Source organism: Vanrija pseudolonga, chromosome 1 (assembly GCF_020906515.1).
Source record: "Vanrija pseudolonga chromosome 1, complete sequence".
NCBI classification, from domain to species: Eukaryota; Fungi; Basidiomycota; class Tremellomycetes; order Trichosporonales; family Trichosporonaceae; genus Vanrija; species Vanrija pseudolonga.
In genome coordinates, this window is record NC_085849.1 from 3,506,968 (window position 1) to 3,519,846 (window position 12,879).

The following is a 12,879-nucleotide window of genomic DNA, read 5'->3' on the forward strand; positions in this document are numbered from 1 at the left end:
TGGCAGATTGGATCACCTTATTGACACGTCACGTTGAATGACGGAAGCAATTCAATCAATCCGTGCCTGGATCAACGCGACGCGCCTGGGTTGAGGTCATCTGTTGACAACATGCGGCGGCAGGTGGAGGAACTCTCACTAAACTCTCAACATCACCTCACCGTGCCGGGAGAAACCAACAACGCCCCCATGCCTCCACCACGGGCAAGTACACGAAACAAGCGGCGAGTAGTCGACTCGGGCGACGAGAGTAGCGATGGCGCCGAGTCGCCCCAGCGGCCCACGCGCAACAACAACAACAACAAGCGCGCGCGGTTAGACGCCGAGGAAGACGACCAGGACGATGTCGTCGACCTGATATCAGCAGACGAGGACGTCAAGCCCCGTATACGTAACAAGGGGAAGCAGCGCGCCGCTGCGAGCGACGAGGAGGACGAAGAGGACGACGAGGAAGACGAGGACGAGGGCGAGGCAGACGCCCAAGCCAATGGCAACGGCGGACCACCTTCCCTCCTCATGCAGCGCGACGAGGACGGGTGAGTTGGCACACTCATGCAGCACTCTAACCCAACAGATTCGTTCCGGGCGCCATTGTCCGCATCAAAATTCGCAACTTCATGACGTACGACTTTGTCGAGTTCAACCCAGGACCCAAGTTGAACATGATCCTGGGCCCTAACGGAACCGGCAAGAGCTCGATCGCCGCAGCCATCGTCATCGGGCTCGGCTTCCCTCCCAAGGTGGGTGGCGACTTGTGACACCGCTGACTCCAGACCATGGGCCGTGCCCAGGACCTCAAGTCCTACGTCAAGCAGGGAACCGAGGTCGCCGAGACGGAGATCGAGCTCAAGGGGCCAATCGGCAAGCCAAACTTAGTCATCTGGAGGCGATTCAGCCGTGACAATGACAAGTCAGAGTTCAAGCTCAACGGGAAGGCGGTGACGCGAAAGACTATCGACAAGCTGGTCGCGAGCTTTGACGTCCAGGCAACCAACCTCTGGTGAGTGCACTCCCGCCACGGGTTACGCTCACCCGCAGCACCTTCCTGCCCCAGGACAAGGTCAGCGACTTTGCCAAGATGAACCCAGAGTTCGTCCTCAAAGAGACGATGCTCGCCGCTGGCGACAGTCGGATGACGGAATGGCACGAGAAGCTCATCACTCGAGGTGGCGAGGCGAAGGATGTCGACAGCGTGGGTTGGCTCTGTCGGATCTGTGCTAACATTGGCAGGCACTAGCGGTCAACATGCAGAAAAGAAACCAGCTCCAAACTCAGGTCGATGCACTCGCACCAGATGTGCGCTCGTATGAGCAGCGAAAGGAGCTCGAGTTTGAGGTACGTTCGTTATCCGTAACACCATTCTGACTATTATAGCGCGATGTTCTTCAATGCCTTGTTATTGCGGCCGAAGCATTCAGACTCAATGATGTCACCGTTGCCGCCAAGGAGAAGAAGCAGAAGGCCCGGCAGAAGCACGATGCCGCAGGGGATAAGCAAGCTCAGTTCAAGGACCTGGTGAAGTGGGTGCCATGTTGACGGCCACTCGCAGCGCTGACAATTCTCCAGATCTCAGAAGCGGCGACAGGAAAAGTTGGTTGATGATGTCGAGAAGGAGCGGGTCAGGCTCGATAACACTCGCCGCGAGGTGAGAAAGGCCAAGGACGATTGCAAAGCAGCCGTGAGTCTCGTCTACGACAGCATCCGTTGACCGGCCTCCAGGAACGGCAGTCAAAGGAGCTAGAGGAGAAGCTTCGTTCCATTGGATCCGAGGCTAGGAAGCGAGAACAGGAAAAGCAGCGCCTCGAGGCCAGGATCACCGAGCAACAGGCCATCCTCGATTCCCCCCAGGCCGATGTCACGGGGCGGCTTGAACTGCTCGACAAGCAGAAGGTATGCTACAGCCCGTAGCTCGCATCTAATTCCTGCAGAAAGAGTTGCTCGCCAAAGTTCGGCCACTCGAGGTCAAGCGTGATGAAGCTATCGCCAAGCATAGACAATTCACAAGAGATATGACCCAGATTCAGAAAGACATTGCGGATGCTGAGGCACAGTAAGGCTTGATGAGTTCTGGCACTGACAACCACCAGAAAGCAGAGGCTCTCGTCGATCGAGCTCAAGCGCAAGCAGGCGGCGTTCAAGTTTGACCCCTCGATTCAATATGTCTGCCAATGGCTCGAGAAGAATGAGGACAAGCTGAAGGCTAAAGTTTGCTTGCCCCCCATGATCAGTGCGAGTGTTCCGGACCAGAGGTATGCGTGGATGGTCGAGGCGTGCACAAGTGCCAACCAGAGGAAGGCAAGTACAGCGCTGGTTCCCCTCTCACCCCCGTCAGACATTCATTTGCCAAACCGAGGAAGACTACAGGACTCTGCTGTCTCTGAACGGCACCATGTTCAACCCAGAGCCTGGGAAGACAGTCAAAGTTGGAATCCACTTAGCAACCGTCAACGTCACCCAGGAATCTGCGAATCCCCAACGCCCTTGCTCACAGGAGCGGGTAAGCCCAGAACAGCATCGTTGTAGTGCTGACCCTTCAGCTGCGAGACCTGGGATTCGATGGCTGGGCCATTGACTTTGTTGAGGCAGACGCCCCAGTCGTGGCGTACCTTTGCGAGTACGCGAAGATGCACCGCTCGGTGAGTTTGACTATGATGGATGGGTTCTAACGTTCCGAGGCACTCACTCAACGGGACGGAACTCGCATTGCCTCGGACACGGTGGCGGAGGCCGGCATCACCTCCTGGGTAACGAGGACGGATTCGAACCGCGCCACCCGCTCCCACTACGGTACACGGGCCTTCCAGATCACAAGCAATCCTCCGCGCCTGGCAGTGGCTTTCAACATGGCGGGTGCGTTGCAATTCAACGTCAAGCAGTTACTAATGATACCCCAGTTGACGTCGAATCCATCAACAGGATCTCCGAGGATGTTGCAAAGTTGCGTCGACAGCAGCATGAGATTGAGAAACCAGCTGCCAAAGCTAGAGTGGATGCTGATCAGTACACTACCGACACCGCCGACTTGAGAGGCGAGCTGGTACGTACTGGACACTGGCCTTGGCTGACTGGCATAGGCCGACGTCAAACAAAATATGGAAAAGCTGCAACGTGAAGCCCAAAAGTACACCAGGGCCCGCATTGAGATCGGTTAGTGACCCGGACAGCCCAAAAGGTTCGTCGCTGATTGTCCTAGATATGGCGCAAAGTAAACTGGACGAGCTGAAGAACAAACCCTCGCCCGAGGTCACAAAGAATAAGATTCAAAAGGCATTGCTTGAGCAGGTGGAAGACCGCAAGAAGGGCTACGCGAAGCTCCAGGTGGGAAAGGGAGAGGAGACCAACGCTGACGTGCAAGCGAGCATGTCTTCAATCCGACACGGACATTGATAATCTCTTCAAGGCCACATTCGAGGTCACCAAGGTCTCGGCCAATCTGCGAGAGCTACAGACAGTTGAGAAAATCATCGGGGACAAGTTCGACGCCGCGTTCCAAGCCCTGGACGAAGGTATGCACTGTTCTTTGGGCGTGAGACTGACGGACAGCGACGGCCGTATACAGGCACGCCAAGAACAAGCAGGAGCGAACGTCCGCCGAGTTTATCGACAAGTCGGATGAGCAGCCGCCGAATGTTAGGCGGGAAATCAGGAGACGCTGCGATGTGAGCTATCAAGATGTGGTGGAAGTCTGACATCCCAGGATCGCGACCTTGTAGCTCGATCCAAGACCGATTTGATGACGGTCGAAACGGATCTGGACCTCGCCGTTGGTGTCACCGAGGACGTGATCGATCGCCACAGGCGTCTGTCGGCCGAGGTAAGTACCGCGTAGGGGAATACCAGTGCTGATTGGCGTAGTTGAAGGAGAGGGAAGCGACGGTCAAGGAGCAGCAGGCGCAGCTGGCGCGTCTCCAGCAAGAGGTCAACACCATTCTCGCGAAACTGAACCCCGCCCTCGACGCTCTGGTAACAAGCGTTAGCACCAGGTTTTCGAATGCGTTCCAAGCACTGGGCTGCGCGGGCGAAGTTCAAATGGACCGGGTGGAGGGTGATCACTCCAAATGGGGCATTAAAATTCTTGTCAGCTACCGCGAAGACCAGGACCTGGAAGTGTTGACGGCCAGTCGTCAATCGGGTGGTGTGAGTGTGGCAGTTGTGGCAAGGGGCACCTATGCTGACTCGGTATGCAGGAGCGATCGCTCGCCACAGTCACCTACCTGATGAGTCTCGGCGAGATGTCCCGCACGCCATTCTCTCTAGTCGACGAGATTAACCAGGTGGGTCAAGGAACACACACACAGGCGGCTAATCCACCAGGGTATGGACGCACGAGCCGAGCGCGCCGTGCACAATCTCATGGTCAAGGTCTCGTGCAGCGAGGCCGCTGGTCAATATTTCCTCATCACGCCCAAGCTCCTCACCGACCTCAACTATCACCGGGACATGAAGGTGCTCGTTGTCAACAACGGTGTCGGCATCCCCGACCCGTCCAACAAGGCTCGCCGCTTCGGGCAGCTCGCAGCCTCTCTGGACCGTTACAAGCGCGACCACGGCATCACAGCCTGAGCGTAGGCGTGAGCGCTCCCATGTTGTATCTCCGTCATGCATGTCATACCATGTAGCCATGGCATTCTATACGACTTGTTCTACGCCACATTGACTGCCACGTTGGGGGAGAAGCAAACGGTCGGAGGAATGGAGGACGTGGGGACAATCTCCTCAGCCGCGGCACGGAAGTTGTACGTCCCCGAGGCTAGTAAGACTGCGCCAACAACATGGGACGCACTCTCGCCCGGCTGAAGCAGGGGGAGAGTTGCGTCGAGGACGCCGTCAAACGCCACAGTCTTGGCGACAGGTACAGGTGTGGCGGGAAGGGAGCTGACACGTCTTGGTGCTGGCGGAGGGGCGGGTGAGGTCCACGAGCTGTCGTTGGAGGACGTGGGGATGGCCTCGAGGCGGACGTATGGTCGTAGCGGGCGCTCGAGATTGTTCGCCACGTTGATGCGCAGGTCGACAAAGTCCATGGCCTGTAGCGTCTCCTTGTTCCGCGGCTCGACGGTCAGGCTGACAGCGAGCTCGTCGAGGCGGAACGCGTCGAGCTGGGCTCCCGCCAGGGCCTGGTCGCGCAACGACAGGGTTCCGGAACGGAGTGATCCGGGCTCGCGCCACGAGATCTCGACGAGCTGGAGGAGATTTTCTCTAAACCAAAAGGCTTCACGCGTGCGCGCAAGCTCGGCCTCGGACCGCTTGCCCTTCTGTACGACGTACTGCCGTCCAGTGAGCGACGGGATGGCGCGGGAACGCTCCTCCTGGGTCAGCCCCTGCCGTCTGATAGGGAGGACTAGGCGCTCCGTCGCACCGGGTGGAACCAGCCGCGTGACGACCAGCGGCTCGGCCGACTCATCGGCCGTCTGAGCAGTGCCGAGGGCGACCTCAAAGGGCACACCGTAGACGTTGCGAATGTTGATGCAGAAGAGCACGTCACGGTCGTCGGTCTCCTTCAGTGCTCGCCGCAGGCTGTCGTCGGTCGACGCGGAGAAGGCGGGCTGTGATGTGGGCCCGTTGACGCTTCCCGTCTGCTTGTCTTCGGACGACGGCGCCTTTGGTCGAGGAAGGCGCACAACGTCCAGCGAGTAGCACTCGAGGGTGTGGTAGACGGTGAACAGGATCGGGAATGTCAGACGCCTGGTGTAGAACGTGCTGGACGCGCTCTCTTCCTTGCGGTTGATGTAGCCATAGTCGATCCGAATGGATCCATCGACGCTGTGGCGTGAGTGACTGAGCCGGACATGGACTCTCTCCACTCACCATCCGACCTTGCCCAAACAGTAGACGGTGAGAACTGTTCGGCCTCCAGGAGGAATGACGAGATCGCCCGGCGAGTCCCACGAGAACACGGGCCTATTGAGCGCATCGTAGTCAATCTCGTATGCCTGCTCGGGCGACAGCTCGCCCTCCGCCACAACAATCTGTGCCTCCCTGGACACAGAGTCCTCAAAGGACAGCTTGACAAAGTCCACTGGGACTGTCGAGCTGTTCTCCAGCGTGATCCGAATGATGGACCTGGGTGTGTCAGTTGAAAGAGGTGGGACTGTCAACTCACTTCTCGCCATTGTACAGCATCACCGTGCCGTGGGTAAGAGACGTCTGCTTGATCCACAGCAGTGGCTGCTCTTCGACAATCTGACACTCGAGCCACTTGTGCTCGTCCTGCTGGGTTGGCAGTGCGGGCAGGCCATCCGCAGACAGCAGCATCGAGTTACGAGCCTCCAGGCCCTGGCGTTTGGTCCTAGCCGCGTCGGCCAGGATGTGGCTCCGGCGCTTGCTGTCGCGTTTCGAGCCCGCGGCGTCCGCTACTGGGAGAAGGATCTCCGCCGCCGAGCCGTCCATCAGACGAACATTGACACCTTTAATCTGTAATGACCCAGCGGCCGGTGCCATGCCTGTCACTCGAACAGTCTGGACGGACGATGCAGGCAGCATTATTGGCAGCGGAGTGGTGACGAACGGCACACCGTCGGTTCTGTCCCCGTCAGCGAGGCCACAGCCAGACCACTCACAAAAGCGAAACGTCCTGAATCTCCAAGTCGAAGGAGAACACGTTCTGGAGCGTAACGTAGACGTCGACCTGCTCGTTCGCGACCAAGGTCGTCTTGCCTACGCCAGGGCCCTTGAGACGAGGGTTGTATAAGAATGGATCTTTCCGTCCCTCCTTCTTCTCCGACGTCGAGATCTCTGTGCGCGAGTGCTCGAAAGGCATCTTGTTGACAGACAAGCTGGAGATCTCCACACTGAGGACAATCCGTCCAGGGAGCCACCAGGGAATGCCGTCAAAGTCAATGGCTCGGCGACGGATAATGCTGAGGGCTTTCGGGTACAGCTTGACGAGTTGGCTCTGATTTGACGGGGTGAGGTGTGTGTGGAGGGCCTTGAGGGCCGAGAGACAGAATCTAATGACGGCGGCGTGGTCTTGCGGAGTTAGCGACCGCCAACTAGGGGTAACTCACCAGGCAGGGCCTCAGCCATGGCAATCCCCTCCTTCAACAGCTCAACTTGCAAGTCGGCCCATCCAAACGACGGGGTCTCCGCCTCACGTTCCGTCTGGATGGTGGTGGAAACCTTGGGCTCCACATCCAAGGACAACAGGTCGACGCCAAAGACTTGGCACGCTCGTTCGAACAGAGAGATAATACTGGCATTCCCCTCGGCCGACTCTCGGCGACGGAGAGATCTGGGGTCGTTGACCGAAACAGGCAGCCCAAGTCCGATACCCGTAGCGTTGTCGTCCTTTCCGGCATCCGTGTCTGTGGCCAGCTGTGAAGCGAATCTCTTGCTCTCCTCGCGGCCCTCCGTGATGACCTGCACGAGCAAAGACGCCAGCTGTCTAGTCGCGGCGGCCTCCTTGCGTTCGAGGTCTAGCCACCGTGCAAGCCAGGCGACTTCGACGTACACTGCGAGCTGCTCCGTCTTTGGCATGGCACGTTTGTACGATCCAAGAGCCGCCTCGGCGTGGCCGAGGATCGAGGTGCGAGTGAGCTGCGACTGGCTCGCCAACTGATTCAACAGCAGCCGTCTCTTCCTCAGCGCCGAGAGGTCATTCTGCGTTTCCAGTAATGGAGGGAACGACCGTGGTAGGGTGTGAGAGATGAGCGAGGAGAGGGCAATCGACCCCCAGCCGCCCGCGGCGAAGATCAACAGCACAAAGTGGCTGATACGGAGGCACATAGAGGTGTAGAGGTACGCCAGCAAGCCCTCGCCAGTTCCGATTTGTGGAGCCGACACACGGGTTCCGATCGGGAATGACCCACTTGCTGTCTGTGGTGTGGGTGATAAGATCTGGGTTGGAGGGAAGGGCAGAGGCGACCTGCTCAAACAAGCAAGAGCTGAGAAGTAGTGAGATAAGATTTCGACAGGGATGGGGGACGTGGGGAAAGGAGTGGAGAGGTTCTGGCTGTCAGTGCGGCCCTCCTTGTCAGACTCACTGATCCGTCACGGGCCTCCCAGGCTTCACCAACACCAGCGACTGCTCGGCCTTCGCGAGCCAGTGCCTCCCAAAGGACGTCGCCAACAGAGCGTGCCCGCTCAGCACCGTCGTCATAGCACTTGATGGCGTCGGCGTACATTCCAGTGATGAGGTACATGTCGCCGAGGAGCTTGAGGAGGCGGCCGCCTGCGATGCCCGCCAACGGAGCGGTCGTGTACTTGGCCATACCAGCAATGTCCTTCGCGAGGGCTGCTGCGGCGACATTGGCAGACGCGTTCGCGTTAGCAGACGACGATCGGTTGAACGGTGAGCTGAGAACGCCTGATCGTCTGAACGGATTAGACGAGGTCTGCACAGGTGAGGGGGCAGGTGCGATGGCCGAGGCCTGGATTGGCGGTGCGGACGGGTTTTGGATCGAGGTTGGTCGACCGCCGGGCGTGAGAGTGCGGGAGGCGCCGCCGTGGCCTGGACTCGACGGGACGATTGGAAGCGAGTTGCTGTGTACCAGGCTTGAAGGGCGGGACGATGCGCTGCTGGCAGATTGTGGCCGCGACCTCGCGGCTGCGGCCGGCGAGGCCGGCGACTGGGGGTGGCTTGGCGACGGCATCGCCGACGACAACGACGGAAGGAGCGTGCCCGAGAGGATGTTCATGCCGGCTGGAGATTCAAGTGAAGCGGCCTGAACAAGTCAGTATCATGGCCAGTGCCCACTACTCACCAGTTCCCCGAGCTCGCCAAACACCTCGCCGACGAGCTCTCCCAGCAGCCTCGCGACCCAGTTATCTCCTCCGTCGAGAGGGGCGCGAACGACTGTCTGTCCCCCTGTACTCGAATCCTTTCGTTGCAAACTGCCCTTCCGCGCCGGGGTGCCCTGTCTCGAGCTCGGCGATGGCGTCTGCGATGGCACAAGAACCAGGCGCTTGACGAGCGGGAATGCCGACGTCTCGGGCAGGATGGACGCGAGGGTGTGTCTGAACGCCGAGTCCCATCCCTGTGTCTGAAGAGTCGGTCGTGGCCTTCCCTTCTTATCTTTAGCCGGCTCCAGCTTCCCATCGACGCTGTATCCCTCGACCTCGTCGTCGCCGTCTTCGACCGCGATACCGACGACGACCAGTGGAAACGACGTCATACGCAGCAAGCTGAGCGGGTAGAGGTGCTTTGCTGGCGGCTGGGACGGAAAGGCGAGATGGACGTGGTTTGAGCTCCCGCCGCGCGATATCGACGCAGCGGACGCGTTGGGCAGGAATCTCCCGCGAGGTCCTTGCCCATCCTTGCCCGGGCGTGCGCTCGGCGAGCGCGGCGACAAGGCGCCGTGCAGGATCTCGTCTCCGCGTAGCGTCTGGTGCGAGCGGAACAGGCCAGACCAGTGGTCGAAGACAGCGTCGGTGAGATCTACATTCCCCTTGCTGCTGCTGGCGGAGTTGTGGACGGGCACGAGGAGGACCTGCAGCCGCGCGAGTGCCAGCGGGTCGGCGAGCGCTGACAGCTGTGGTGCCGGTGTCGAGCTCATCGTGGGTGGCGATGGTGCGAGAACGACGCCGAGGGTGTGAGGTGACGCGTGCGTCTGTGGGGGTATACTCGTGAGATGTGGAACGGGCAATGTGTGGTCGAGAGATGGACGAGGCTGGTGGATGGGATGGGTGCCTCCTGACTTCGTGTCACGACGGATGCCGGGCAGGCAGGCTGGCATGCGCGACTGACTGACGCGCCAGATGGGCCGTCAGCCGCCACGACGTAGCCAGGTCGCCAGGTCCTGATCGACGCACGTGGCAGACCCTGTTGACACCCCCCAGATAAGATTTCAGCAGGCTGCAATCTTCACGGCGGCCAAGTGCGTCGAGATTGAACACACTTGCATCAACAACCTACATACAGCAACGACAACAACACAATGCCGAACAACAGGAGGAGCACGATGAAGAAGATCGGGGGCAAGGACGGGATCCACCCCGGATCACGAAAGGGTGGGTAGCTACATCGAGAACAGGAAGCTAACCCTCCAGCCGGCCAGATCACCCGCGTGCACCTGCGCAACGCCAAGCTGGCCTCCCAGGCAAAGGGGAGGAAGGAGCTCAACCAGATGAAGTGTGGGTGGCCGTTTCAAACCTCAGCTAACCCGCCAGTGTTCCGCCCGCTCTTCTTCCTTCACTCGCTCAGTGGCCCCGCCGCCCTCTCGCTCCCTTCCCTCCGCGCGCTCATCTCGGACGTCTTCCTCACGCGCAACGACGACCGGATCGCAGAGCTCACGGCCGAGCGCAGGCCCGGAAGGCCCAAGGACAAGGAGCTGCTCGAGCTCGAGGAGCTCCGCCGCCGCGAGCACGCCGAGTGGGAGACTGGCTTTGGTGAGTGCGCAGCGGAGGGAGCGGTGACGATGAGCCGCAGCCCACTCTGAACGATGTACCCCCGCTGACACGGCGCAGAGGTTCCCAACCTCACGGACGGCGCCACCACCCGTCTGATGTACTCGTGGACCGAGAGCGGCACCAACCTCCAGTCGTCACACTGCGACCTGCTGCCCTGGGTGCGCCTGTTCGCGAACGACGAGACGACGGTGGTGGTCAGCCGCGCCGGCAAGCTGGACAAGATGGGTCTCGGCGACGGTGTCGACGGCGAGGGCGACAACTGGGCGGCGATGGGCAAGACGGCCGAGGAGGAGGGCAAGATTGATGTGGAGGCGTAGGCGCAACGCGCCTCTTTCATCTACTCTGTTGTACACTACTATTCATTTCTTGCATGTGAGGGTCTCTATAGAGCTAGCTACAGGCACGGAGGAAACCTAAGCCGAGGGCTGCTGCTCGCTCTCCTTGGTGACGCCAGGCTTGACCTCGAACATGTTAGGGTTGGACTCGACGGGCGAGTGGGGGCAGTCGCAGCGGTCCTGCTCGGCAACGCCGTCGAGGGCCTGGGGCGGGGGTCAGCGCGCGCGCGGGGTGAGGGTGAGCCGAGCCTCGTGCGTGGGCCGGGCCAGTGGAGGGAGGCGAGACAAGAAGCTGCGCCATCTTCCCACTGACGACCCCAGCGGTCGGCCGGTCACTTATCAGCAGCCAGGACTCACGGTGTCGATGTGCTTTCCTGTTTCTGTCAGCGACGTCATCGCAGCCCATCGTAACCCACCACATCCCCACCAGGTGGGCTTGTTGTCGTTGGGGCAAGTGACGCGGCGGCACATTGTGGTGGTGTTGACGAGTGAGTTGGGTGGTGTGAGAGTGTTGTGTTGTTCTCGTCGTTGTCAGCAGCAGCTTAAGTGACGCCTGCCGGCGGCTGGTGCTGCTGCTTCCTATTCGGAATTATATTCGGGACGCCAGACGTCATATGGGATGTCGTCGCGGCGCTGGGCCGGCACGGCTCTCATTCGGGATCCAGCGACAACGGCAGTGCATGCAGTGTCGAGCTCGAGATCTCCATCGAGATCTCGACGATCTCCGCCAAGCCGAGCCCGAGGCGACATGCATACCAAGCCAGCAGCAGGCGATGGACGCGACCAGTGGCCAGTGGCGGCACCGTTTGTCGTCGGGGCCCGTGCTAACTGATACCCGGGGACCGACCGACACAAGTCTGCCAGATACCCGACCAGCCGGCCACTAAAGTCGACTGGCGCACACTTATCTTCGCTCGCTCCGTCGGCTCCGTCCCAACATCACACCCCACCCCATACTCAGCACACAAACAATGGACGCGAGCTCCCTCTTCAGCATCAAGGGCAAGATTGCGCTCGTCACGGGCGGCGGGCGCGGCGTGGGCGAGATGGTGCGTGCCGAACACGGCTGAGCGCGGGCGCAGCCGACCTCATGCTCATCCATTCCGCAGATCGCGGCCGGCTTCGTGGCCAACGGAGCGAAAGTGTACATCTCCTCCCGTGACGCGGCGGCATGCGAGGCCACCGCGGCGGCGCTCACTGCCCAGGGGCCGGGGTCATGCGTCGCCATTCCCGGCGATCTGAGCAAGTACGACGACTGTATCGCGCTCGCCAAGGAGATCGAGTCGCGCGAGGGCAGTGAGTGGGCGTGACCTGAGGCTGCGTTGCACTGCGGCTCTGATCAGTGGCCACGACCTCGCTCGCTCGCTAACGCTCGCTTGCTAGAACTCGACATCCTCGTCAACAACTCCGGCGCGACATGGGGCGCCAGTCTGGAAGAGTACCCCGACGCAGCGTGGAACAAGCTCCTCACGCTCAACGTGCAACGCGTGTTCACGCTCACGCAGGCGCTGCTGCCGGCACTGGAGAAGGGCGCGGCGGCGAGCGGCTCGCCGTCGCGGGTGATCAACGTGGGTGTGGCTGAGTAGACGGGGCAGAAAGAACGCTGACACACACCCCAGGTCGGATCAGTCAACGGAATCGACGTGCCCGTGCTCCCCACATTCGCGTACTCTGCCTCCAAGGCCGCGCTGCACCAGTGAGTCGGGGGTTGGAGGAGGGATGAGAGACGAGTGGTGCACCCACCTTCCCATCTGGCGCCGCCGCTCACCCACCCACCCCAGCCTCACGCGCCACCTCGCCGGCCACGTCGGCAAGAGCATCACCGTCAACGCCCTCGCGCTCGGCCCGTTCCGCTCCAAGATGATGAAGGCCACCCTCGACGCCTTTGAGGACGCGCTCGCCCAGTCGCTGCCCATGAAGCGCATTGGCCGCCCCGAGGACGTCGCCGCGGCCGCCATCTGGCTCTCTGGCCCCGGCGGAGAGTGGGTCACGGGCACGATTGTGCCGGTTGATGGGGGCGCGACCGTTTACGGAGAGGCCAAGTTGTAGGTGGGTTGGGTTGGGCTGGGTGTGACCGTCTTGTACACTCTGTGCATGGATACAATGGTACTACCAAAAGCATTATCCCCGTCGCGTCTATCCGTATCGGCAAAGTGCCGTTCGGCTTCGTTCCTCAACCCCAAAACGACCGCGTCCTCTC

At 60.5% G+C, this 12,879-nt stretch overlaps 5 protein-coding genes across 5 annotated transcripts; 3 read left to right on the forward strand and 2 right to left on the reverse strand.

Moving 5' to 3' along the window:
- Nucleotides 1-189: 189 nt before the first annotated feature.
- Nucleotides 190-4,563, forward strand: smc5 (Structural maintenance of chromosome0s protein 5; the record flags this gene model as incomplete). Its single annotated transcript, XM_062767799.1, has 22 exons — nucleotides 190-536; nucleotides 575-740; nucleotides 774-1,000; nucleotides 1,039-1,192; nucleotides 1,231-1,335; nucleotides 1,375-1,520; nucleotides 1,567-1,678; nucleotides 1,720-1,890; nucleotides 1,929-2,050; nucleotides 2,088-2,310; nucleotides 2,333-2,497; nucleotides 2,538-2,636; nucleotides 2,676-2,850; nucleotides 2,895-3,037; nucleotides 3,075-3,147; nucleotides 3,173-3,318; nucleotides 3,356-3,506; nucleotides 3,544-3,659; nucleotides 3,698-3,814; nucleotides 3,856-4,137; nucleotides 4,188-4,274; nucleotides 4,315-4,563. 22 exons carry the CDS (start codon nucleotides 190-192, stop codon nucleotides 4,561-4,563), a joined length of 3,576 nt encoding a protein of 1,191 aa, XP_062623783.1.
- An 80-nt stretch (nucleotides 4,564-4,643) lies between these two features.
- trs120 (Transport protein particle subunit) lies at nucleotides 4,644-9,491 on the reverse strand (the record flags this gene model as incomplete). The annotated part of the gene is made up of 8 exons (XM_062767800.1): nucleotides 4,644-5,597; nucleotides 5,619-5,760; nucleotides 5,806-6,060; nucleotides 6,101-6,520; nucleotides 6,558-6,966; nucleotides 7,005-7,944; nucleotides 7,980-8,660; nucleotides 8,700-9,491. The coding sequence occupies 8 exons, from the start codon at nucleotides 9,489-9,491 to the stop codon at nucleotides 4,644-4,646; spliced, it is 4,593 nt and encodes a 1,530-aa protein (XP_062623784.1).
- A 381-nt stretch (nucleotides 9,492-9,872) lies between these two features.
- Nucleotides 9,873-10,661, forward strand: TMA16 (Translation machinery-associated protein 16; the record flags this gene model as incomplete). Its single annotated transcript, XM_062767801.1, has 4 exons — nucleotides 9,873-9,945; nucleotides 9,985-10,068; nucleotides 10,105-10,323; nucleotides 10,402-10,661. 4 exons carry the CDS (start codon nucleotides 9,873-9,875, stop codon nucleotides 10,659-10,661), a joined length of 636 nt encoding a protein of 211 aa, XP_062623785.1.
- Nucleotides 10,662-10,757: 96 nt separating this feature from the next.
- Nucleotides 10,758-11,150, reverse strand: LOC62_01G001321 (uncharacterized protein; the record flags this gene model as incomplete). Its single annotated transcript, XM_062767802.1, has 3 exons — nucleotides 10,758-10,883; nucleotides 11,037-11,059; nucleotides 11,096-11,150. The coding sequence occupies 3 exons, from the start codon at nucleotides 11,148-11,150 to the stop codon at nucleotides 10,758-10,760; spliced, it is 204 nt and encodes a 67-aa protein (XP_062623786.1).
- Nucleotides 11,151-11,650: 500 nt separating this feature from the next.
- rhlG_4 (Rhamnolipids biosynthesis 3-oxoacyl-[acyl-carrier-protein] reductase) lies at nucleotides 11,651-12,728 on the forward strand (the record flags this gene model as incomplete). Its single annotated transcript, XM_062767803.1, has 5 exons — nucleotides 11,651-11,728; nucleotides 11,789-11,975; nucleotides 12,063-12,247; nucleotides 12,299-12,375; nucleotides 12,461-12,728. The coding sequence occupies 5 exons, from the start codon at nucleotides 11,651-11,653 to the stop codon at nucleotides 12,726-12,728; spliced, it is 795 nt and encodes a 264-aa protein (XP_062623787.1).
- Between the last annotated feature and the right edge of the window lie 151 nt (nucleotides 12,729-12,879).